The following is a 25,601-nucleotide window of genomic DNA, read 5'->3' on the forward strand; positions in this document are numbered from 1 at the left end:
GTTGGTCAGATGTAAATATAGTGAATTAGTGGGGAAAAAGCATAAAAGAAAATGACAAACAAGACTGACCAAACAGAGGGCAGTTATCAACACTGCATTACAGAGTCTTTTCAAGAAATTTCCAGTTGTACATAAAGCATTTAGTGCTTATAAAATGCCATCTTTAAAACAATTACAAATGTGGGTATTTTTGGTAAATTTTAACTCCATCTAATCTATCAGCTTGTTCTAAAGATTTTCTTGCCACATTGTAATCAATTAAAATATATCATTTATCACCAACATTACTCAAAATTTGGCAAGGAATTTTTTTTTTTACTGTAATTGCACCAATTTTGCAAATTTTTTAAGTCTGAATCTTTTTTTTCTAACTCATGTTTCCCATGTCAACTCAGGAAACATTAAAACCTGGTGACCCCAAAAACATTTGTTTTAAAATTCTGTCTCAAAATGATCAAAAGCATTTACAAATGGAAAAACAGTTTTACTGGGTCCTTGTGTCAATGAATTTCTAGACATTGGTAAGAGAAAAGTATTTATCATTTTCTTTTTAATAGGTATTGTTATATAGTGTGATTGGTTTTTTAAGCCCTGGCGTGGGCAGATGTAATATCTTGGGGATAAATCTTCACCCCATTGAGTTTTGCCATTTATTTCAGTGGGGCCAGGATGTCAATCCTGGGGTTTAGGGTGGTATTTTAAAAAATGCAAAATACATCATAAAGAAAGTACAGATTCCACATTTGACAGGTTTCAGAGTAACAGCCGTGTTAGTCTGTATTCGCAAAAAGAAAAGGAGGACTTGTGGCACCTTAGAGACTAACTAATATTCTCTGTGTATATATAAAGCCTGCTGCAGTTTCCACGATATGCATCTGAGGAAGTGAGCTGTAGCTCACGAAAGCTTATGCTCTAATAAATTGGTTAGTCTCTAAGGTGCCACAAGTCCTCCTTTTCTTATTCCACATTTGAAATTTCTTCTAATAAATGAGCAAAGCAATAAGAACATTATCTCTTAAAACATAATATAGGAAGCCTGGAGATCCTGAAAACATTTTCCATAGCCTTCCATCTTTGATGTATAGCAGCATTATCTACAACTGGAGAGGATTCTATGACCTTCACATCAGTTTTAATTTGATTTTCCTCTTTAAAGAGATTTGTATGATTCCTTTCAGCTTATTCTACAGATTTTCGTTTTGTTTTTAGAAAAGCTGAGGTACAACATCTTCAGCAGTTTGATCCACTGTTTTGATCAAGTTATAAAATATAGTTAATGTCACTCCTTTCCCATCAGAACTACAATGAGCGTAAGTTCAGCTGATAGGCTAGATCAGGGTGGCCAACCTGTGGCTCCAGAGCTACATGCAGCTCCTTGTATAGGCACCGACTCCGTGGGTGAAGCTACAGACACCAACTTTCCCGTGTGCCAGGGAGTGCTCACTGCTCAACCCCCTGCTCTGCCCCAGGCACGGCCCCCACTCCCCTTCCCCCAAATGTGCTGTGCCCTCCCCTCAAGAGCCTGCTGAGCATGGAAAACAGCTGATCATGGCAGGTGGGAGGCATGGGGGGGGAGGGAGCCACTGGGGGCTGGAGGGCGGGGAGCAGATAAGAGGCTGATGACATATTACTGTGGCTCTTTGGCAATGTACATTGGTAAATTCTGGCTCCTTCTCAAGCTCAGGTTGGCCACCTCTGGGCTAGATCCATGTGATGGCAAGGATAAGAGCTTGGGTGGAAAATTCACACGCAGGGCCTCTGCTCCATATATTGTGCGTCTGATAAGCTGGTCTAGTTGCATTTTTTAAAATACCATCCTAAACCCCAGGATTGACATCCTGGCCCCACTGAAATAAATGGCAAAACTCCTACTGACTTCAATGGGGTGAAGATTTATCCCCAAGATATTACATCTGCCCACGCCAGGGCTTAAAAAACCAATCACACTATATAACAATACCTATTAAAAAGAAGAATGTTAACTCTCCCTCTAAACACCCTTCCTGGAAGGGACATCAGCCTAGGACAGGGTTATAAACAGGACAGACACCAGCAGGGCAGCCACTCTTGCTAGCCCTGTCTCCAAATAATTTATCTCGGGAGGAACATCACCAATGAGCCACAGGCAGGGAAGACTCCTGCTTCATTTTCTGCATCTCTTTTCTTGCTGCCCCGCCACACCAGATTCCGTTGGTTGCATTCAAAGGAAAATATTCACCCTGCAGAGCTGAATCCGACAGACTGTTTTGGAGCAGCACAGGGCTGTACTGTACATCTGCAGTTACAGTACAGGGCTAGCAGGTCTCTTTGCTTTACGCATCAGCATGTTTCAGCTTGAAGTTGTTGAGAAAGGGAACGCGGTGACGGGGGCCTTGGCTCCCAATCAGGTCCTCAATAGACATATATCAAGTTCATATTGGCATGACAGGAGAGAGCTAGGAGTGGGATAGCATGGGCTGCAGGTCAGGATTGAGGTGCACTGTCAAAAAAAGTAGCGGGGTCCCTGTATTGTACAACAAGTGCTATAGAGCAAGACTGAAATGCATCGGCATAGCTGCATGAGGGAAACTTGCACAGATCTTGACTAAAACGATCTCTAAAAGTCAGACTTATAAATAACTGAAAGCAATATTCTCTGCAGGAGCACCCATGCAGCCTGGGCCACCCTGAGATCAGAACAGAGGAATTCTGAGGTCCATAAAGAACAGATTAGAAAGAGACGAGGGTGGGCCTCTGCCATCAGTGTGCCATGAGTCTCTGGAGCATTCAGATGGATACTAAAGATGTGAGGGGCAGTTCCCTCATACTCAGAGATGTATAGTCCAAGCACGATCAGTCTTTTCCCTTAGATATTCTCATACAGGATATCAAAGGGTTCTTCCAGAGTTTCTTGCTGAGATTTCTACAAAATGATAAAAAGAAAAAAAGAAATGGAGGAAAATTATTGAAAAGAAGCCAGATAGATTCTTAAGAAGTATCCTCTGCAACTCTTTCCACTAGCAGTGGCCACTAGTGATCCACAGAATGGAATTTACTCAGCCAGCGGAATGCTGCTCCACCAGAGATGAACATTAATAACCCTGCTCCAGGCATAAAGGTGCTTCCTATTTTCCACTGTTCCAAAAAAGCAATCTGCCTGGGAAGGGAGATTGATCTCGGTTATTCCAAAAGTAAAAAATAAATCAGTCTGGATTCTGTGAAAGAGGAATTCCCTGACCTTCCCAATTTTGTTTCTTCAATAGCTGGATCTTTTCTACACCACTGTATCTTGCAGAGACAAGGCATCGACAGACATGGACATTTTCAGCACTGGGTCACATACTCCTGCTGTCGCTGTGAGCAAGGTTAGACAACTGAGTAGTTGAAATGCCAGTGGCTGCATGAAGTCCTGTCAACACTAGCATTTCCTCTGTGGCATCAGTGGGAAACATTTGACAAAAAAAGCAAAGTGTGGACTCTCCAAAGGGTGCATGTACACCAGAGAACTGACCTATTCATTACTAGCTGGACTGGTGGATATTGCAGTGATGCAGTGCACCCACACCAGCCTTCCAGTTATGGGTGCATTCATGCCTGCATCCACATACAGCATTCCTTGCAAACACAGCCACTGGGCTGGTGGTAGCAACAGTGAGAGTGCTGGTCTAAACCAGTCACTGGAATTTATCGTCATGTTGTCTAGGACTACCTTGAGCAGAATTACCGGAAAGGGTGGCAAAAATCACTGGCACCTAACTCTCTACTCGCCTTCCCACTATTACTAGCATTGATGAAAACTGCACCAGAGCTAGCGCAGCGGTGGGTGAATCTAAGACTCTTCAGTGCCAATGCAGCAACAGTGGTCAGCCTTGCTCAAAGCAAGTCCCGTCCTAATAGCAGCGCAAATACTTGTGCGGTACTGATTGTAATTTTATGTGTGGGCATGTGATGTGTTACGTGAGCTACGGACTGCAGTGGTAGGCAGCACATCAAATTCTCTAGCACAGGGAAGGCCATAGACATTTTGGGTCAAATTTATCCTCATTGACTTTGATGGAATTACACCACAGATTAATCTGGCCTACCATGTTTATCCAGTTTTCAGTCACTCTGTGTTCACTGCAGACAGAGGGTGGCACGTAAGCAGCTGGGAGCTCCTTAATGCAAACCTTCCCATTCCATTGCTAACATTGCGCCTGCTAGAGAACCTCCCCTCCATCTCTGTCCCCTCACAGAGCTGAGTCTGGACACAGAACACATGATAAGTGAAGGTGAGATTTAAAACATCACTACAATGCTCAGTTCTTTACTTTCTGAATGATGTGATCTGCTGAACACAAGGTATGGGGCTGCTTTTGACGGCAGGGTTGTAGAAGGCTCTTACCATTTCTTTCTTCTTCTTTTTCTTCTTCCCTGTTTTCCCACAGTCTTCATTTCTACCTTCAACCCTGTCTGGCTGTGAGATGATCATGTCTTGAAGCTACAAGAGACGTACCCACATCACTCAGTAACAGGTCACTTTGCCTTAGCATCCACTCTCCAAACACTCTAACCTCCAAATTCACTGGCTCGCATGTGGTAGTACCAGGGTTCCGATAACATGCTGAGTGCTCCATATTTAGTGAAGAGCACCATGATGTGTACACAGTATCTCAGCTCCCTGACTGAATCACTCACATTGCCCAAAGAAGAGTGGTCATGATTAAAGTCTAACAAAGAATGAATGGGATAAAAGGTAAGTTGGAATCTCTTGTGTTTCTGGTCTCAGAACACAAGAACAAGAGGCCAAAAATGAAATTGAAAGGTGGTAAAAATGTAAAAGTGATAAAAGGAGATACTTTTTCACACAGTGCACAATTGGTCTGTGGAGCTCACTGCCACAAGATATCACTAAGGCTAAGAGCTTGGCATGATTCCAAAACATACCAGACATTTCTATGGATAACTGGACTATTCAATGTTATAACAGTAAATATATTTTTTAAGTAAACAAGAGTTTTGGAAGGGATATGACCATTCAAGCGTTGGGACATATGCCAACCTCTAACTATTTAGGGAGAGGAGGAAACTTTCCCATAACTGCTGCGACAAAGCTCTGTCCTTGTCTCCATGGGTCTCGCGTTTCCTGGCTGATTTCACTAGCCTCAGCGGCTCACTGTGAACCCCCACGTAGCCCTTCTCTCTCTAGAGGCAAGGGTCACAGCCTACTGAGCCATTTTCATCATAAGCCAGTAAGGGAGGTGAGGAGAAGCTACCCTCCCTTGCACAGACTCTCTGGTCTCCCAGTCTCAGTGATCAATTGGGGGGTAAAGGGGGAAGCCCGAGCCAGCCCTCTACTCCAGGTTTCAGCCCAGGGACCCTAATAGTGTCAGCAATGGTAGCTGACATTTTAGAAACAGGATGCGTACAATTTCCTGGGCCACTTCGCCACAGCAGCCCCCACTTCCTCAAGATCCACTTCACCCTTACCTCAGGGCCTCCTTCCTTGTGCCTGATATGGTTTGTACTGCTCAGTCTCTACAACAGCGCAGCTTCCTCCTACAGCTCCTGACACATGCCCCCACCTGACTAACTGGGAGGCTTTTAACTAGTTTTAGCCAGCCCCCTGATTGGCTTCAGAAGTCCCAATCAACCTAGCTGTCCTCCCTGCCTTCTGGAAAGATCTTAATTGGCCCCAGGTGTCTTAATTGACTTGGAGCAGCTGCCATTTGCTTATCCTGGTAACAGGAATTTGTATAGCCTGTAGCTAATATATCTGTCTCCCATTACTTTACTATAGCCATCTGGCCTTGCCCCGTCACACTGCCTACTGCAGGGTTTCTTCCTCTGAAGCTGCTGCTGCTGCTTATTGGAGACAAGATACTGGACTAGATAGACCATTGGTATGATCCAATATAGCAGCTTCTATTATGCCATGTTCAAAGTCATTATGCAGTTGGAGGGCCACTGTTACAGTTGCTAGTAGTGGATTCAGCCCCTAGGCACTGTCCACACTACATTTTTCAACTTCCCAAGAATGTTCAGGCCTAAAAAGTTTAGTAAGACAAGAGAATATGAATAGAAATGCTTCGGTTACAATAATAATTTTAATAAAATTAATGAATCGGGGGTGGTGTTGTTGTTTTTTATAACCAAAAACTTTCCCTCATATCTTTGCAATACAAACAGACCAATGCCAAGTTTAAGAACTGTGGTGAAGGTGTGTGTAGTTACAGCACCTGGAATGCCCAGCAGATTCTGGACACAGAATTGCAAAGAGTTTAGCAGTGGGAAACAATTGGTATTAACTGGATTCTGAAGGTAGAAATGGATCAGACTAGAGGTAGTTTGTAAACAAGAGCCCTTTCACTGTACTAGCATGATTTATTTTTGTTGTTCCTTTCTGTCCTTATTGTTCTACTACTGTAGGTAATGTGAGACATGATTTACTTAATGGATCCTGGACACATAATCTGCATGAGAAACAGAAAGTGAAACCAGCTGCAAATGAGGCAAAACTCACCAAACCTTGTTTTACTCTCCAAACTGAGTGCAAATGGTAATTGTGATGGGGTGGACAAACCTCACGTTGGAGAGAGATAGGGGTGCAGGAACAAATCTGCGCCCAGGAAGCTCCACCCCAACAGGCCTGCTGGGCATGCTCCGGTTGGAGGAGGGCCTTAAGAGAGAGTCTCTTCAGCACAATAGGCTGGTGGGTGGAGAGAGAGGTGGGGCTGCAGCCACTGTGATGGAGGGACTGCGCCAGGATAGTGTCCCAGGAGGAGAGTGGTTGCATGAAGCTGCGACTCCTTAGCTTGCAAAGGCCCACGGACCAGGTTACAGGGATAACTGCAAGCCATGACACTCCCCAAGGAGGGACACAGTGGTAGGAAGAGACCCAGGGGAGGGTGTTAACTGGACCACACAAAGTGGATTCCTTCCCTGTGGTGACCAAGAGTGCCCTAGGTTGGAACCTGGTGAAGTGGGAGGGCCTGGGTTCCCCTACCCCTAACCACTAGGCAAGGCTGCCACCAGAGATTCTAACCGTTAGGCAGGGGTTTCACCCCGCTGACAATAATAAACAGCAACAACTGGGAAAAGTCATTGAATCCAATGTGTTCATAACCCACCCCCACCCCAAAACAACAAAAACAAACAAAAACCACACAGTACAGGGAAACCTGCACGAGAGTCCACCTAAGAGAGGCACTCCCTCATTTTGAGAGTGCTCCAAAATGTCCCCTACCATATAGGGAATAATTCTGCTTTACTTTTATTAGACCATCACTTCTGTTAAGTAGGGGACTCTTGTCGATCTCTTGAGCAGTTGCTCAAGAAGCATTTCACTCAATATGTTTTTCATCTTGACCGTAAGGGGAAAACACATATTATATATAGGGCTTAGAACACCCTGAGCCCAGTTTCCAGGGCTGGTCGACCTGCACTCGGTGTAGGACCAGAATGCAGAGGAGGCTAAACATGGCTGTAGATTCCCTTTCCCTGATCCCCACGGCTGTCAGGGGTTGCATCAACCCTGACAGAAGTTAGGGCAGTCTCAGAGCTTCTTTAAACTTTTGGCCCGTGGTAATGGCCTTCAGAGGGCTGTTTTGCCAATCGGGGATGGCTAGGTTCAGCAGTGTCCCAGCCATGCCAATATACAAGGACTTCTCCATGCAGGATGAATCTTCAGCTGTCTGATCTTTGCGCTGCCTGAGCAGTCCAAAATGGCCATACTGGAAGCCAGTACCAGCCCATATTCCATGAAGGCCTGGTCTGGTCTGCATACAGGGAGGTTTCCACTGCCAGAAATGATCTCAAATCTCCCACCATGCCTCAGAGCAAATCTCACATTGCAGCATCTATATCAGCCAGGCCTCCCCGAACTAATAACGTTTGACAAAACAACTGTTTAACCAGAGAGAAGAAAGATTCAACATGCATAAGCCCAGCCTAGGGGCGGGAGGAACTCAGCCTTTTCTTTTCTGGGTGGGAGGAGAGGAAGCAGCAGTTAGATTTACTGCCTTTGTAAAGGCACAGCAGCTCCGTGGTGGTTTCTATGCCAGGCCCAATTTCAAAGGGAACCCCCAGCAGGACAGGGTCAGGATTACTTGAGAGGAAACTTACCGTAGCAGTGGGATTCGTCTCAAGCGACAAGCTGTTCGTGTTATTCTCAAGGACAGAATAGACCTCAGCTTGGTGAGATTCTAGGCACTAGAGCGGGGAGAGGAAAGAGGGCTTGTGTCACATCACAAACACGCAGTTCATGGACGTGAAAAAATGCACAGTTGCCTGCTGTGATCAGGGATTGCCATCTGTCCTAAATTTGAGTTTGATGAGCCTAAAGCCTGTGTCCCCAAAGTCTGCCAGAGATCCTGAAGTCTGCAAAAGTCCTGGAAACTGCTTCCTGCCCTAACTGCACAGGGCAACCCTGTCCTTGTCATGATTTTGAATCATGGAGACATGATGAGATAGATTTATATCCTACGGAGAAAACCAAAGAAAGCGGGGCCCCTCCCACCTGCCTCCATCTACTCCAAATTCTTCGCACGGTGCAGAATAAGACCTTCCACTATGGGGGACATTCACTGCTCAGTGGGACAGGAGGTGAACCTGCTGGCAAGATAAGCTCTGAATGGTACAATATGGCACTAGTGTGCACATCTCTCCCAGGTTTCAATCACAATCATGCTGGGCATTTGGGAATGGAAAGAGTGGCTGAGCTGATGTCCTGATGCCCAACAGGACACCAAAGGTAGGAACTTCACAGTCACTTATAAGGGGACAATTTGCATTTGTTTTTTAAATCAGGAACTATTTTTCCCTCCTTAAAATGCAGAAATAATATGGGAACTGATACATACACACACACACACACACTCTAAATCACACTTACATACATACACCCACACACTCCCCCTGAAACAGAGCTTAAATTCAGCCAGAGCTGTCCAGAGTAGAGCTCCAGTAAATATTTTCAAATTTCTGGGGGTTGCGAGCTGGCTCTGTGGCTGAAGCCTGGAGCCCCAAGCCCCAGTACAGGTGCCCTGCAGGGCAGAAGCCCCGAGCCCTGGGTGCCCTGCAGGGAAGAAGCCCCAAGCCCTAGGGCACCCCATGGGGCAGAAGCCCTGAGACCCAGAGCACCCCGCATGGCAGAAGCCCTGAGCCCTGCCACCCCCCCTCCACCCAATGGGGCTAAAGTCCCGAGACTCCCTGCCCCAGAGCTGAAGCTGGGGCCCTGAATTGTGGGGGAGAGGCATCTGGGAAATATACTATAAGAATTTAAGCTCTGCCCTGAATGCCCACACACAGGTACATGCAGAAACACACACACATGCTACACATGTGAGCATCTCCTTGTCCCTCAGATAATCGTGTCACTAAAGATCCATGTCAGACTGAATGATGCTCCAGATCTGCCCGGAGGATCTAATAAAACAATCAGGAGGACTTTTCCATGTGTATTTCAAGGATGACAGCAGGTTGCCAAGGCGGCTGTTTCTCTGGCAACAAGAAGGTGGGAGGAGCTTAGGCAGGCAGGAGGGGCATATGCTGTTGGGGGGCATTGCAAAGTGAATGAGACTGTCATGTCTCTTAATACAGCAAAGAGAAAAAGCAAGTGCCTGGGGTTGATCCTGGGAGGCGCTGCGCATCTATCACCCCATTCATTTCCCTGGGAATTACACACGTTCAGAACCCCTCTGGATCAAGCTCAAAGTGATCATGATTTAAAGAAGAGCGTGTTGGTAGGGGGATGAACAGCCTGCAAAGGGCCCTGAGACAGACAGGGCAGCCAAAATCAGCAGAGCATCATGTGGTTGCTACCCCGACTCGCCCCTTCAAAGAGGCAAACATTAACAGTTATTTAATCTGTCCACTCATTCGGAACCCAACACGCATGCATGTGCACGCACACAGCGCTCTCCTCTCCTCTTCCTTGCTCTCCGTTCCTTTCCTGCTGCTGGTCACAGAGAGTCTCTTGCCCTGTGCATTTTTCTCTCAGCAACCAAGCAGTGGTGGATTAGCCATTGGGCCAATGGGGCCCTAGCCAATTGGGGAGCACCTGGAAATATGGGCACTCCCATGTCCTGACCCGCTCTGCCCGCTCAGCGCTCCTGCGGGAGAGGAGGGGAAGACCCCGCTCCCTGTCAGGAGTGCCGGGCTGGCGGGGCAGGGCAAGCCCCTGTGCCCCAACCCCATTTCCCCGGCAGGAGCACCAGGCGGGCAGGGGAAGCCCCCACGCCCTGACCCAGCTCCCTGTCAGGAGTGCTGGCGGGACGACGACGGGGCGGGGGGGGGGGGGCGGGAGGCGGAAAAGGTGGAGAGAGGCCCCCACTTGCTCTGACCTAGGACCCCACAAATCCCTAATCTGCCTCTGCAACAGAGAAATCAGGCTGTGTGTGCTACTGGGCGGTAACCAGCTCCGGCACCACACTAGCTTCTAATAGCGTAGATGGGACCAAAGGTGGTGCTTCAGGCCCCAAAACATTCCTTTTTACCTTGTCTTGTTAGATCAGCTAGAGTCACACCTGCAGGCACCAGGGAACAGGAGTGCAATCTGCACCCTTAGGTAGCTAGGCTGGAGGAGGCTTTAATCTCAGTGAATGGCACCTTTACATTCTGCCCAAGGTTCCCTAGGAACCTCAGCTGCTAAAGCTTCCCAAGAGACACTAAATGAGTGCATCTCTCAGGGAAATTAGCTGTGCCCCATTCTAAGATAATCCCACCTATATTTTGGGGACCAGCCCGGTCAGTTCCTAGCCCTTCATGGAGAAGGAGCAACGGGGGGGTTGCACCATCATGTCCACCAACACTTGCCTGGGGCACCTTCACAAAGCTGGCCCAGGGTTTAAAACACTGTTATTTTAAATTTTGGGTAGACACCTCGAAAGAGGCAACATGATGGAACGTGTAATTAAGATGGAGCTGAGGCTGCATGACAACGCTGACTGAGCGAAAACTGAATTGGGATTTTTTTTTTAAAACCTCCTTGCAGAAATCATCCACTTTTACAGAAAAAACTCTCCATGTTTACTAAACAGTTGAATTAAAAAGAAATTTATTTCTAAAAGTAAAAGATTTATGAGATTAATTTCCCTCCCCCAAATTATTACCCTGGTATTTCCAGATGCTTTTTTTTAAACCTCAATTCCAAAAATTAAAAAACAAACCAAACCAAACCCTACTGGCCTCATAAGAACCTGTGAAGTTTGAGCTAGAAAAGACCTAGTCCATCCTCTTGTCCACATCAGCATCCCACCCTTCTTGGCAGTGCATTAGCATTCCCTACAGTACATTCTCCAGAGCTTTGTCCAGTCACAAATTATTCATGCAACTGAGCTTCCATCTCCCCCCTGGCGAGACTTTTCCACTCCATTATATATCTCATGCTCAGAAAAGGTTTCCTGATATTCAGCCAATATTCTTCTCTGCTCACTTTCACCCTTTTACTCCCCCCCCATACATTTGCCCTGCCGCCCATCTTAAGCAATTCCTTCCCTTCCTTGGGTAAACAGATGCATTGCAGCCACCAGGCTAGGGGAATGGAAACAGCTGCCCCGGGCCACTTTCAGCAGTGGTAAAAGGGTGTCAATTTTATTCTGAGCAGAAGGCAAAAGTTATAGTGAAGAGACGGCATAAGAAGATACCTTGCCTCCTCACCAACCCTCTCTTTGGAATCAAATCCTTCCTTATACTGAGGTGAATGGAGTGCACTGTGTCTCTCCTCCAGCCCCCAGATCACCCTATTTTTACATGGTGCCATGCTGGTGTACACATGGAGGTCTAGCTGTATGCCACATTGGGGATGGGGGTAGTTCTGGTGGTACTCACAGTGTAGATGGAGCCAGATGGTTCTGAGCTTCCTGAAGGGGCTTGGGTTCCTGTGCTCAGGTCTGGGCATCTCTGGAGGACATCTGGGCATCTCCCACGACACACCACCAACTTAGGACAAGACACTAAATGACAGATCTGTTGTAAACACACAACATTCCAAAATGTGAAATACATGTTTGCATGATTCTTGTACTTAACACATGATCAGTGATAACTAGTGAATCACATTTCTATAGCACTTTCATCACAAAGGACCACTTTGAAAACAGTGGGCTCGACCCTCCTCTCGCACCAGTGTAAACCAGTGAAATCAGCTGGGTTACACTGGTGTAAAATGTTGTGAACCAGACTGTGTTTACACAAAAATGACTTCTACAATACAGGCATCTCTGTGATGCAGCTTGCACCTATTTCACAGCACAGGAAATAAAGACAGCCCTACCCAGCTGCACCTGTAGGGGGAATGTTAGAGGGGCAGAATGCAATTACTTAAAATGAGACTTGGTCAGGAAACTAGTGCTAACATCACAACCCTGAGAAGAGTACCAGGAGACTTTTTATTGGTCAGTAATACACTGAGGCATTGGTCCAATACTGACTGAAGGAAGATGACCTCTTCTGGAATCACCAACACCATTTCCTTCAGCAAATGAGTTTTCTGTAGAGATCTCCCATTCAAATACTGACCAAATCTAACTCCACTTAGCTTGTGAGATCTGACAAGGTCATCACCCCCTCCGCGGTTGTGTATACAAAGGACAGAAATGTAAGGTGCAGCATAATACAAGGCAATATTACTTCACTTGATTCATGACTTTGTGGAGGGGTTTTCCTCTTGTGAAGAAGAGTGTCATTCTACCAACATGGCGAAGGGAAACCACTACTATCACCACAAGTACTCTCCTGGCTGAGCAAAATTGTTCATAATAATGCAGAAAAGGCAGAAGTATTTGAAAAGTATTTCTGTCCTGTATTTGGAAAGAAGCAGGATGACATTTGTCTCATATCACATGAGGATGATGAGCTACTTTCCAATCCATTAGTAATTAGGGATAAACATTTAAATCTTCAAGCCTAGAGAACTTGTGTTAAGAAATTCTATGGCCAGCATTATACAGCAGGTCAGCCTAGATGGTCCCTTCTGGTGTTAAAAAATAAATAATCAGTAGGTCAACTCAAAATCTGGAGATGTCAGCAAGTCTTGACATTTCCCCCTAGGAAGACATCTGGCTAAACTCTCTGGAGTAAGGGGAAGGGGCTTGTCCTCAGCCTTGGTGCTAGTCCAGCCTGTGCTTATTTTCCCTCCATTTGGTTAACTATTTTGGTTGCGATCCAGAGCATTTTTCATGCTAAGGAGAAGGGGCAGTGTCTGCATCTCACATCCATTCACAGTCACTACCTCTATGGGTATGTGTCCACAATGCAATTAAACACCCTCAGCGGGCCTGTGTCAGCTGACTCGGGCTCGCAGGGCTCAGGCTACGGGGCTGTTTAACTGTGGTGAAGACATTTGGGTTCAAGCTGGAGCCTGGGCTCTGAGACCCTCTGGGCTCCGAGACCCTCTGGGCTCCAGTCTGAGTTGCAGTATAGCCTATGAGGTGAGGCCCCAGGGGTACGGAGGCATCAGCAGGCCCGTAACTAGACAAACTAAAGTGGGGAGTCAGTATAGATCCGAATGGGAGGTCTGGAATCACTTGTGAAGTCATGGTGTTTTAGTCAAAAAGAAGCCAAAGCAAAAGGAGAAAGAAGCTTGCTCCCTATTTATTTTAAATTCTACAATAATTTGCAAGTGACCAATCAAATACCTACAAACATACACAAAACCCCTCATTTAGTTCTCATAAGGCACAAAACACAGAACAAATTGTTATTGAAAAACCCAGCATCAGCACTGCTTTGATACATTTTGGGGTTTATTTTTTAAAATGCAGGTTAGCTCCTTCTCTATACACACAATAAGGATGATAAGCTTCTGTGCCCACTACTATCTGGCATTCACAAGATTGATAGCTGTGGCTGCATCAAAAGTCCTGAGTGCCTGAACAATCTCCCAAGGGCCTGAAGTTCAGGCCAAAGGCCTGTAGTTTGGTAGGTGCGTGGAAAAGAGAGTGATTAATCAGATTGGAGTCAGGGCAGCAGACCCACAGGACACAGGGTGAAAGGCAGTGATTTCACAGGGGCCTGAAACAAACTGGGAGCCTCACAGCACATGGTGGGGAAGAGAGACAGAGACATCGGAGAGGCCTGAGCTAGGTGAGCACCCTGATGAGGCACAGGGTGCAAGGCCGTAGCCTCACACAGGCTGCTCCCTTGCTTCAGGCCCCACGGGACACGATGGGGGAGATTGTGACTTCAGAGAGTTGCCAGCAATCACATTTTTGTTGTGAGACTCATGTTGGGTATTTTGACTCGAAGCCTCTTGTTATGTAGGGATGAACATGAGCAACGTTGCAAAGTTTTGCCCTTTCCCCAAATGGCTGCCGTTTCCCATACCCCATTAGTTGGGCCTGATGCCAGGCTGCTCTTAATTAAGATGGCTACCATTTCCCTACAGCCTGTGCAGGTGGCAGTGAGGTTGCCCCTAGAAAAGAGGGCCACCACCTTCCAGTGTCTCCAATGAGACTTAAAGTCAGGCTACATTTTAGCAAAGGTGTGTGCTGTCAGGAGGCAGGGAGGGGCCATGCAAAGAGGAGGTGAGTACAGGGCACAAGGAAGGACACTGGCAGATGCGGTGGGGGTGGAGTAGTGAATATAGGAGGACAGGATAATCAAGAGAGGACTGACTCATTATATTTGACTGTTTTGGGGCAGGCAATGCTGGGATTAGGAAATTGTGAACAGAGAAAGGCAAGTGATGAGTGCCACCCCGAGATAAAGAGGAGAGAAAGTGAAGTCTCCTTCTTAGAAGGGGGTGGGGGGTGGTCAACCTTCCAGGACTGGCCTGGAGTCTCCAGGAATTAAAGATTAATCTTTAATTAAATATTATGTCATGTGATAGAACTTCCAGGAATATCTCCAACCAAAACTGGCAACCATAATGTGTGTGTATGTGATGAATTTTAGGTTGAATTTTCAACTTGAAATGATCTCACATATGGACTGTGACCAGGCAGCTTCTCTAAAGCTTAAACAGCATTGCCAACCTCGAGTGCTCAGAAAGATGAGACTCGTTTAAGTATCATGAGATTAAAAATAATAAAAATGTTGGTTCTTTTGGTTTCCACATTTTCAAATGCCACAACCTTTGAGGGCTAGAAACTTACATTTTTTTTAAAAAGTGAAAGATGAGATTCTCATGTAATCACATAACTCCTAGAGCTTGGGTTTTAAGCAAAACACTGCATATTGCAAAATTCACAATAAAATCCGTGAATTATCAACACTGGAATAATCAGAAGACAAACAAAAAAAAATAATCTATTTTTTTTCCATCTCAAACCCATGATTTTTGAGGGGGAAGAAGGTATCTCATGATGTTTGAACCTTTGAGGTAGGTGGTACTGCAGAGTCCTAAGGCAGAGGAGCAGTCCCACAAGATAAAAAACATCAAGCATACTTGTCTACAATGGAAAATGAAAAGCCTGACAATTTTCCTACATGCTGCTCTCTGGGCTCCCTCCTGCACTGACTTGGAGTCTGTGACACTTGCCTACAGTGGACTTATTCCAGAATAGCTATTCCTGATTAACAACATGCGTGGATGCTCTTATTTCAGAATGACTGCCTTACTCCAAATTAGCTTAATCCATTTTGGAGTCACACTTTACCTTATTCCGGATTAATTTTCATGTGTAGACAAACTGTAAAAGGCACAGCACAGAACTCTCAGCCTTCCCAATCCTGGGATGCTCTGGGGACTGGAGAGGCTGGGGCCTCTTGGAAAGCTGCCTGTCACCGCCTGAATGCTATGCAAAGCTGCATGCTACAGTCCTGCCCCCTAAAGTCCTGTCCCTGCAATGCCCCTCCCTCTACCAGCCCCACACCAGCATGACCCCCACACCAGGAGTTGTGAGGGTGTCCTTGGAAGACATGTGTGTAGCTGTCTTCTGCAATTCCTGTCCTGGGGAAATCCTGCTCTGACTGGAAGCGAGACTGTTAGTGTCCATTTATTCATTCCAGTCCCTTTACTGGGCTAAAGGAGGGGAGAGGTTCTCACCCCTGATTTCTCTCTCCCATTAATGTCTAATAATTGTCATTTTTTTAAATCAGAAAAATAATCTGTCTCTGACTGCATTATGACAAGAGTGGTACTCCAGGATTCAAGAGCTGTTGCCTTGGCAGCCTGTCTTGGTGAGCTCTTCATTCCTTCTCTAATTTATTTGATGCCATGTTCATAAGAGCTTATGAATAAGAATATAAGAACAGCCATACTTCTTCAGACCAATTGTCCATCTAGCCCAGTGTCCTGTCTTCCGACAGTGGCCAATGCCAGGTGCCCCAGAGAGAATGAACAGAACAGGGCAATGATCAAGTGATCCATCCCCTGTTGCCCATTCCCAGCTTCTGGCGATCAAAGACTAGGGACACCCAGAGCAGGGGTTGCATCCCTTACCGTCTTGGCTAATAGCCATTGATGGATCTATCCTCCACAAACTTATCTAATTATTTTTTGAACCCAGCTATAGTTTTGGCCTTCACAACATTCCCTGGCAACAAGTTGTACAGGTTGACTGCATTGTGTGAAGAAGTTCTTCCTTTTATTTGTTTTAAACTTGCCACCTATTAACTTCATTAGGTGATCCCTGATTCTCATGTTATGTGCAGGGCCAGATTAACCTTTTGTGGGCCCGGCGCAAAAAGTATTTGTGGACCCCCATGAACGCAATGGAGCATGGTGCGGGGAGGTCAGTCTCTGGAGTGAGGGGCCAGCCAGAGGCAATGGGGCATGGCATGGCTGGGGCAGCCCTGTTCTACCCAATGCTAGGGCATTATTTAGAAACCGGCAGTTGCCAGCCGCACAGTGGCCTGCCCGGCCCTGTGCTGCCAGCATGCCCCTTCCCTCAGGGGTGGGCCTATGCCACACCACACAGAGCCCCCCCCGCTCTACACTCCCCAACTCCCTATGGCCAGAGGCCCCCCAGATCCACTATGCCCAGCACCCCCCCAGACCCACCCACAAATGCACAGCGCCCTGCACAACACCACCCCTACCCACAGCCCCACCACAACTGCCCAACACCCCCCACTACCCCCCCTCCCTAGTGCCCCAACACACACAGATCCTCCTCACCCCTTCACAGCCCAGCACCCCCCCCCAGGCTCCCCACAGACCCACTCCCCCAAGCTCTGCCTCCTGGCTGCACTTACCGGCCTTGCTGGGAGGCGACTGTGTCTGCCAGGCTGAGTCGGCAGCGCAGCCAGGGCCAGTCCCAGGGCCAGGAATCGCTCCAGCCCCTCGGGAATGGCATGATCAGTCAGGCCAGGGCCTGCCCCGGCCGGGCTCCCTCAAGACGCACTTGCCTGGAGGGGCCCAGCCAAGCTGCTCACACTGTCTCTCCCCCTACACCTGGCTGAGACTGGCCAGGCTTCTGCATCAGTCCCAGTTGGCTCAGCTCCACGGAGACAGGTGGGGCCCCGCAGATGGTGGGAAGCTGAGACTGGCCACAGCCAGAGGTGCACTGGGGTCCAGCCAGCAGGCTGAGAGGAGCAGGGGGTGCAGCCAGGGAGTGGAGAGGAGGTCTTGGCCAGCCGGCAGGCAGGCAGGCCAAGAGGAGCAAGTGGTGGGCGGGGGGAGCCAGCAGGGTCTTGGGGCGCAGTGCAAGCAGAGCAGGCCGGGGCCCCTTCTCAGTATGGGCCCGGCTCCATGGAGCCACTAGAGCCATTGTAAACCCGACACTGATTATGTGAAGGAGTAAATAACACTTTCTCCACACCATTCATGATTGTATAGATCTCTGTCTTATTCCCCCTTTAATTTTCTCTTTTCCAAGCTGAAAAGTCCCAGTCTTTTTAATCTTGTCTCAGATGGAAGCTGTTCCATACCCCTAATTGTTTTTGTTGACCTTCTCTGTACCTTTTCCATTTCTAATACATCTTTTTTAAGATGGGGCAACCAGAACTATACGCAGTATTCAGGGTGTCAGTGTACCATGGATTTATATAAGGGCATTATGATATTTGCTGTCTTATTATCTATCCCATTCCTAATGATTCCTAACATTGTTAGCTTTTTTGACTCCGGCTGCACATTGAGTGGGTGTTTTCAGAGAACTATCCACAATGACTCCAAGATCTCTTTCTGAGTGGTAACAGCTAATTTAGACCCCATCATTTTGTATGTATAATTTGGATTATGCTTTCCAATATGCATTACTTTTGCATTTATGAACATTGAATTGCAGCTTCCAATTTGTTGCCCAGTCACCCAGTTTAGTGAGATCCCTTTGTAGCTTTTTGCTGTCTGCTTTGGATTTAACCATCTTGAGTAATTTTGTATCATCTGCAAATTTTGCCACCCCACCATTTACGCTTTTTCCCGATCATTTATAAATATGTTGAACAGCACTGGTCTCCATACCGATCCTTGGGAGATGCTGCTAGTTACCTCTCTCCATTCTGAAAACCAACCATTTATTCCTACCCTTTGTTTCCCATCTTTTAACCAGTTACTGATCCAGCAGAGAACCTTTCCTCTTAGCCCATGACTGCTTATTTAAGAGCCTTTGGTGAGGGACCTTGTCAAAGGCTTTCTGAAAGTCCAAGTACACTACACCCACTGCATCGTTTTTGTCCACCCCCTCAAAGAATTATAATATATTGGTGAGGCATGATTTCCCTTTACAATAGCCATGCTGACTCATCCCCAACAGATCATGTTCATCTATGTGTCTGACAATTCTGTTCTTTACTATTGTTTCAACCAGTTTGCCTCATACTGAAATTAGACTTACTGGCCTGCAATTGCCAGGATCACCTCTGGAGATTTAAAAATTGGCATCACATTAGCTATCCTCCATATTAGCTACTGGTACAGAAGCTGATTTAAGTGATAGGTTACATACCACATTAGTAGTTCAGCAATTTCTTGAGTTCCTTGGGTGAATATCAGAGAAGGGCATGCCTAGTAGTTAATGTAGGGCAGGAGGGCAAGGTCCCCACACCAACCAGGGTTCAGAGCCAGAAGGTGAAGAGCCAAAGGTCATATACCAGGAATCACAGGTGCCAGCTTCCAAGTTTCCCCGTGGGTGCTCAACCCCCACTACACTCCTGGTCCTGCCCCATCTCCACCCCTTTCCCCAAATCCCACCCCCACCCCGCCTCTTCCTGCCCTGTTCCGCCTCAGGCCCTGCCCCCACTCCACCCCCTCCCCTAAGCCCTCACCCCACCCCGCTTCTTCCCGCCCCCACTCTGTCCCTTCCCTGCCTCTTCCTGCCCAGTTCCACCCCATCCCCATCTCTATCCCTCCCCCTTCCTCTCAGTGCTTCCTGCACACCACAGAACAGCTGATCTGCGGCAGGCGGGAGGTGCTGGGAGGCAGGGGGAGGAGTTGATCGGCGGGGCTGCTGGCAGCAGGAGGCACTGGGGGGTGGGGGAGAGTGAGGAAGGGGAGCTTGGCTGCCGGTGGGTGCTAAGCACCTGCTAATTTTTTTCCGTGGGTGCTCCAGGGCTGGAGCACTCACAGAATTGATGCCTATGCCAGGAATCATACTGTGTCAGGAAACCAGAAGGTCAGGACCAGGAGACAAGTGCAGGTAGTACAGGGAGAGGGAATCCAAAGCAGGGTGGAGACCAGTTGTACCAGCCAAGTTCCTGTTCCTCCTTCTGGCTTAAGTAGGGAGAGTAGCCAATCAGGAGGCCCAGCGTTCCAACAATTGGGGCTCAGAGTGGAGCCTCCTAGATGAGCTGGGCTTCAAGGAAAGCCAGGTCTAGCTGATCCCAGCAAGCTGATAAATGGCGGGAAAGAGAGTGATGACCTCCCTGTAGACTGGGTTTCGGACCTGGATCATGACACTATAGTTATAAATGCCACAGAAAAGTCCATAAGGAAATTAATAATTCATCTGCAGAGCAGTGTTTGAGTAGCAGCAATAAGGCCTAGGGCCACACCTTGAACAATGCAGAAAAACCAAAATATTGAATAGTTGCTCATTAAGTAAGTACTGTCCATCCTGTGCTGAGATGAGGCAGAGGTCCAATGGAAAAAATAGCATGTAATCATGTAACTAAAGACTCTATCATAAGGCATACACATAAGTGGCCCAATTCAAGGATGCATAGGCAAACTTAATTCTGGCATTTCCTAAGTTTTAATTGCTTGACTTTGCAACATTAATAATGTTTTTACTGCAGGTTTTTGTTCATAACATCCCAGGTTTTTAAAAAAAGCAAAGTGGAAAACCAGAAATTTCGTCATGTGGAATCATATTGATACCCACACGGTTTGTCAGAAGAACTGGAAGTAGTAAGTCCACAGCACAGATCTTTGCCACTTGAGCTAGCAGCATCACTGAATGCAGTAGTAGATTGCCATCCCCTATTTAGACCAGCCACCAGAGGTGAATGAGACACACACTTTGCCTGTGGGTTACAGAGATTTGTGGCAGCAGAGGAATGTTGAGATTCAGGAATTCTAGGTTCCGTTCTAGGTTCTGGAGAGTGGTGTGCTCCAATGAGCACAGACTCTTATGCCCCTGCTCCCCCTAGACCTGACCCCTTCTGCCCCATCCCCAGTTGTCTGTTCCTGTCCCAGCCCTGTCTCTTCCTCCCCCTGGCTCCATATCCCAGTTTCCTCCTGTCCCTACCTCTTCATCCTAGTCCCAGTCTTCTCCTTGGTGTTCCAGTCTTCCCTGACCTTAACTGCCAGTCCCAGTCTTCTTCCTTGGGCTTCTCATCTCAGTCTCCCTTCATTTTCTTTGCCCCAGTCTCCTTGCCCAACTAGTTCCTGTATCCCACCTCCCCCACACACCCCGCAATGTCCCTCACCCCTTTTCCCTGGCTTCTTGTCCAGCCAATCCCAATATCCACCCAAGGCTCCTTGTCCATTCTTTTTCCTCCACTGCACACCTTCCCCAGGGGTCTAGCTCTTGCCCTTCTGCATTCCAGTTTGGCTGCTTCTCCACCACACTGCCTGGGCGCCAGCAGTGAGGGAGCATTGGGAGCATAGGAGAGAGAGTTTTTGAGCTCTGAATTCCTGTGCCTGGTGCTGTGAGAAGCGATTGCAGGGGAAGTCCTGCTCAGCCTGGCAGTCCTGGGCTTCAGCATGCTCAGTTGCTCTTTGGGGATAGTGCACGTACAGTCTGGTTGACACAAGTCACTTTTAACATGAGCAAAACTATATATGTACCCTTCATCTTGTTCTCTGATATGGCTGAACCATTTTTGCTGAAACTTAAAAAAAACCAACAGTCTGAGGTGGACTCTCAGCATGGAAAATTTCAGTCCAAACAGTTAAAGTTTGGTAAAGTTATTAACTACTAAAAACAGGGTCTTATAATGGGAAGTGTCAAGAAACCTTAGCTACAGGCATCACTACCAGATGCGCCTGTAATACTTATCTTAGGACTTGCCTTTCTCTTCCACAGCAGCAGAGCTGTTTCAGTGATGCTCAGTATGGTGAGGATAGTGGTAAGAGCGATGAGAAATTTCCACGTGCTGGGGGAGGGCTCTCTGTACCCTGTGTCTGTGAGGAGGAAGGCAAATGATTCATGGCATGAGTGGTGGTGAGAACCCACTATTCATTTTTACCCCCAAGTTTTCTATTCAACAGCTGTCAGAGGGCTAAAACTCACAAGCAGCTCTGAAGAACATATCTTTTAATACATGTTTTCTTTTAAATCACATCCTGGATGAATGTGAAAGGTCCCAAAAACAAAGACTGATAGTGATGGACAGAATCAGGTACAGGTAGGTCCTTGCAAGTTTTCCCAACCCCTCCAACTTTGCCACTGCCACCTCACCTTCTCTGTGGGAGAAGTAGACTGGGGAAGACACGGATGGTACGGTGGAGCACAGGAAACAGGGAAATGTGACAGACGTGGATAAGCGGGGGGTGGCAAATCCATGAAAGGGTCTTGAAAGTGAGGGCTAAAAGAATGACTTTGATAATGGTGTAAGACAGGGAGCAAGTGGAGAGATCCAAAGAGGAGGTTATGTGGTCAGAACAGCAGGCAAAGAAGCTGATATCTGCAGTTGCATTTTGTATGGATTAGAGTGAGGTGGCACTCCTTGCTGACATAGCTTGGCAACACTTTGTAGTGTAAACCAGGCCTTAGCCTCTTTGTGCCTCCATTTCCTCGTCTGTAAGATGGGGATAATGCTATTTACCTCCTTTGTAAAACACTTTGACAACGGTGGATGAAAAGTGCTACCCAAGTGCTAGGTATTACGAGTTTCTACCTTGTTGATGTAAAGAAAAAAAGGGCAAAAAACTCCAGCAAGATTTTGCCTTTCAAACCTCTTCTTCTAATCTCTCATTGGCTAGGTGAGGCGCAGTCGGAGCTTACCTCTAAAAAGGATGAATACCCCTTTTCCTGTTATCGTTATGCTTGTCCACTTGGCCTCGCAGTAGTAGGTGCCAGTAGCAGAGGGGTTTCCTGGTGGCCCAATTGTATGTGGGTAATCCTTCTCTGTTGTCTGGTTCGTCCGTCCAGAAGGGATTGCTTCAGATACTAAAGAATTTTTGATTGTGGCGGTCTTGCCTTGTGAGTTCACCCAGTAATAATGGATCGTGAAGGTGGTGTATTCCTTCATGTAGGGGTAGCTGACCAGGCAGTTCACAGATACTTCTTCATTGGCAAAAGCAACCTGGATCAGGGGGGTTTGTTTTACAGAGACCTTCTGTCCTGCAACCTGCCGTCCTAGACAATAGGAGATAATCATTAGCATTTGATGTAACAACATCCCCAAACACACACGTGTGCTCTTTCTCTCTCTCTTTCACACACACACACACACACACTTAGATGCATTATCACGGGGGTTGCACCCAGCTTTGCTGCATCCAGGATTGACTACTGTCAGAGACAGGATGACACTGGACTACATAGACCACTGGTATGTTTTGGCAAGGCAACTCCTGTGTGGTCTATAGAGTCCATTAGATAAATATTGTGTGGTTTTAGATACACTTGCAATCCCAGGCTTCCCCTTTTCCTTTGTGAGTTCTTCTCTAAAACTCGAGCATGCTGAAAGGGGGAAGAAGGAAGGAAGTGGACTGATTACTCAGTATGTGAGAATATGTTATGGCTGACAAAAGTGGAAATTAACTCTGGTTTGATGTTTTGTATAATGCATCCTCTAAAATCCCATGCCTCTGGGTCAGTGTGCAAATGTGTGTGTCAGTGTGCAAATGTGTGTGTCAGTGTGCAAATGTGTATTTGGGCACAAGGGGGTGTGAGAGCGAGGAAGGAAATGGCACATACTATGCATGCCAGTATTGAGACCATGAAAAACATTAAGAGGATGCAGCTTCATCACTCAGAACTTTTGCCACTCTAAACAGCAAAGCAAAGGGTGAGTCAGCACATAAGACACGGGAACTATTAGCAGAACTGTGAAGACCTGAAGTAGCCATGCGTGATAGTATCTCTTTAAGAGAGAGGGGAAATAGATCCCATGATTGTTGTCAAGCAGTTGGAAGGATATCTGCTGCTGCAGTTCACCAAGTGGTGCTCCATAGGAAGTTACAACAGAGGCTGCAGAAGCAAAGGGGAGATGCTGTCTCTAGACTTGTTCCCTTTTTTGTTTAGCATAAAGAAAAAAAAAAAGCTAAAGGGGAACACCATATAGTGTGAAAATGCCAACAGACAGCCCATTTCACAGGGTATATGCCCCCGTCCCTTTGACATCATGATTCAAGTTCTAAACACTAGACAACCTTTGATCTCTTTATGTTAGCACCTGCAATTCCCATCTCAAAGCATTTGACATAATAATGAATAGAGAACAATAGGAGCGGAGGAGTGTCAAAAGCATTTTAAAAGTTATCAAAAAATCATCAGTACAGCTCTAGCCAACTGCTTTTTCTTTCCATTTGCCAGTGGAGCTAATTTCCTCTCACTGTTCCCATGATAAGTAAGGGGGCAGGAGAGACCTTAGTCACCGCTGTACTTAGACTCTGTGGATAGATTAACTTGAAACTGGGCCCTCAAGATTCAGGGCAGCTGCTGCTCTTTCCTCTACAGACAACCTGCATCATCTTCCAAACTGTATCTGACCTTTACTGGCCTAGAAAGAGATGAGGCGCTGTGAATCCTGTACCTCAGTGCTCTTCCCTCATTAGGACAGTGAGTCAGAACCTTATGGACAAGTCTCTCTACGCAATAGGAATTTTGATTCTTTCAGTGATACATGAATTGAAGGATAGAGATCTAAAGAGAAAGGTGGAGTGGTCATCTTTCCTGGTTGTGAGAGGATTCTCTGACATCTTGCATTCTACAAACAGGGTTGCTGTAGGACCCTAAAAGAGTCCCATAATGTATTCTGAGCTTGGTGTGACATCATCATGTTATGACACCATATTGTGACACAAACATCACAATTCTCTAACCACCACATTTCAGAAGTGACAACCCAAAATGAAAGGAGCTAAATACAAACCGCTAAGAAGAGTTTGGGGGGTGGGGTGATGGAGGGAGAACATGATCGTGGTCTACAAACTACTTCAAGGTAAAGCATGCCAATGAAAGAAAGGCCTCTGCAGATGACATAAGAAGTAGCAATGGGCTGAAGTTAAGTGAAAGTTTAGGTTACCGCACTGGAAACCGTTTGTAACCATAAAAGCAACTGAGCTGTGGGATACTCCCAAGGGAAATGCTCAGGGTATTGTCACGGCAGAGTCAGGAGCAGGTTAGATACTATGTGAGAAAGAGGGATGTAATGAGGGATCATCCAAAATGCAGCAGTGGTATGGGAGGACCAGTGATCTGAGTGGCCTCTTTTGGCCCTACTCTTGAGTCTAGGACATGATCGTTCATCCTCCTCTTCAGTTCACCCTGTATAACAATGCCAAGGTTTACATGAACCTGGCTCTCACACAAGCCATTGCAAAGTGCCACTGTCACAATGCAGGGCCGACACCTACCCTCCTGTTAATCCCTGGAGCCCTTAGCTTGAGAAGAACTTTCCACAGAGGACCTGAACCATTTAATGTAGGTTACACAGCACTACTTCCATAGTCCCCCTCCCTTCCGGGTTTTCTTTATGAGTTCTTAAAAGAAAGAATGTTTAAAAGACAGAAATAGCAGGAATGTGCAAGTTACTAGTGGGGGCTCTCTGGAAATTAACAAGACACCAGCTGAAAAAATGCCATAATGTAACCAAATTAGAACATAAACAAAAGGAACAAAAAGAACTTTTTACCTCCATGCTGAAGGAGCCAGAGAAGAAGGAAGATGACATTTAGACTGGAGACCATGATAGGGTCAAAGGCTGTAAGAAAACAACCAGATCTGACGCACCAACAGACGAGAGATGTTTTTGGTCAGGTATCTCCACAACTAAGATGTCGTTTCTCCTGTCCCTTTTGCAAGGAAAGAGGTGGGGAGGCAGCAGGATGGGAAACACAATGCAACAGGCAGACGGTTCCTGGTAGTCACGGCTCCCTTCTGCTTTTCCACTGGACTCCTCCCTGCCTCTGTGGTTGGTGTAAACCGCTATGCTGGTGTTACTTCAAGTCAATTGATGGCCACACTATATATAGCCCTCGCTAGGATTGTGTGTTGGCTGGAGTGGGTGATGGGGAAGCAGAGTGTACTTTGCATGCTGGCTGGGGCACTGGCAATAGATAGGAAGGCAGATGTGGCTGTAGATGTACTATGTATTGTTTTTATGGGTACTTTTATTGATTTTGATGGGTTGCATTAGTGAGATTT

The 25,601-nt window shown here is 46.8% G+C and overlaps 1 protein-coding gene across 1 annotated transcript; it reads right to left on the bottom strand.

Moving 5' to 3' along the window:
- Window positions 1-1,947: 1,947 nt before the first annotated feature.
- NFAM1 (NFAT activating protein with ITAM motif 1) lies at window positions 1,948-25,253 on the bottom strand. Its single transcript, XM_073327268.1, has 7 exons — window positions 25,090-25,253; window positions 22,233-22,586; window positions 21,297-21,409; window positions 11,788-11,925; window positions 8,083-8,169; window positions 4,364-4,459; window positions 1,948-2,902 (listed from the first exon to the last, which is right to left on the bottom strand). The coding sequence occupies exons 1-7, from the start codon at window positions 25,142-25,144 to the stop codon at window positions 2,846-2,848; spliced, it is 900 nt and encodes a 299-aa protein (XP_073183369.1). The 5' UTR covers window positions 25,145-25,253; the 3' UTR covers window positions 1,948-2,845.
- Between the last annotated feature and the right edge of the window lie 348 nt (window positions 25,254-25,601).

The sequence above is a fragment of the Lepidochelys kempii genome, chromosome 1 (genome assembly GCF_965140265.1).
Source record: "Lepidochelys kempii isolate rLepKem1 chromosome 1, rLepKem1.hap2, whole genome shotgun sequence".
NCBI lineage: Eukaryota > Metazoa > Chordata > Testudines > Cheloniidae > Lepidochelys > Lepidochelys kempii.

Coding starts and splice junctions, on each gene's coding strand:
- NFAM1 (XM_073327268.1), bottom strand. CDS start 25,144: ATGGTCTCCAGTCTAAATGTCATCTTCCTTCTTCTCTGGCTCCTTCAG. Junction 8,170..11,787: donor CATCTGGCTCCATCTACACT/GTGAGTACCACC, acceptor TCCCCGCTCTAG/TGCCTAGAATCTCACCAAGC. Junction 2,903..4,363: donor AAAAGAAGAAGAAAGAAATG/GTAAGAGCCTTC, acceptor ATCATTTTGTAG/AAATCTCAGCAAGAAACTCT.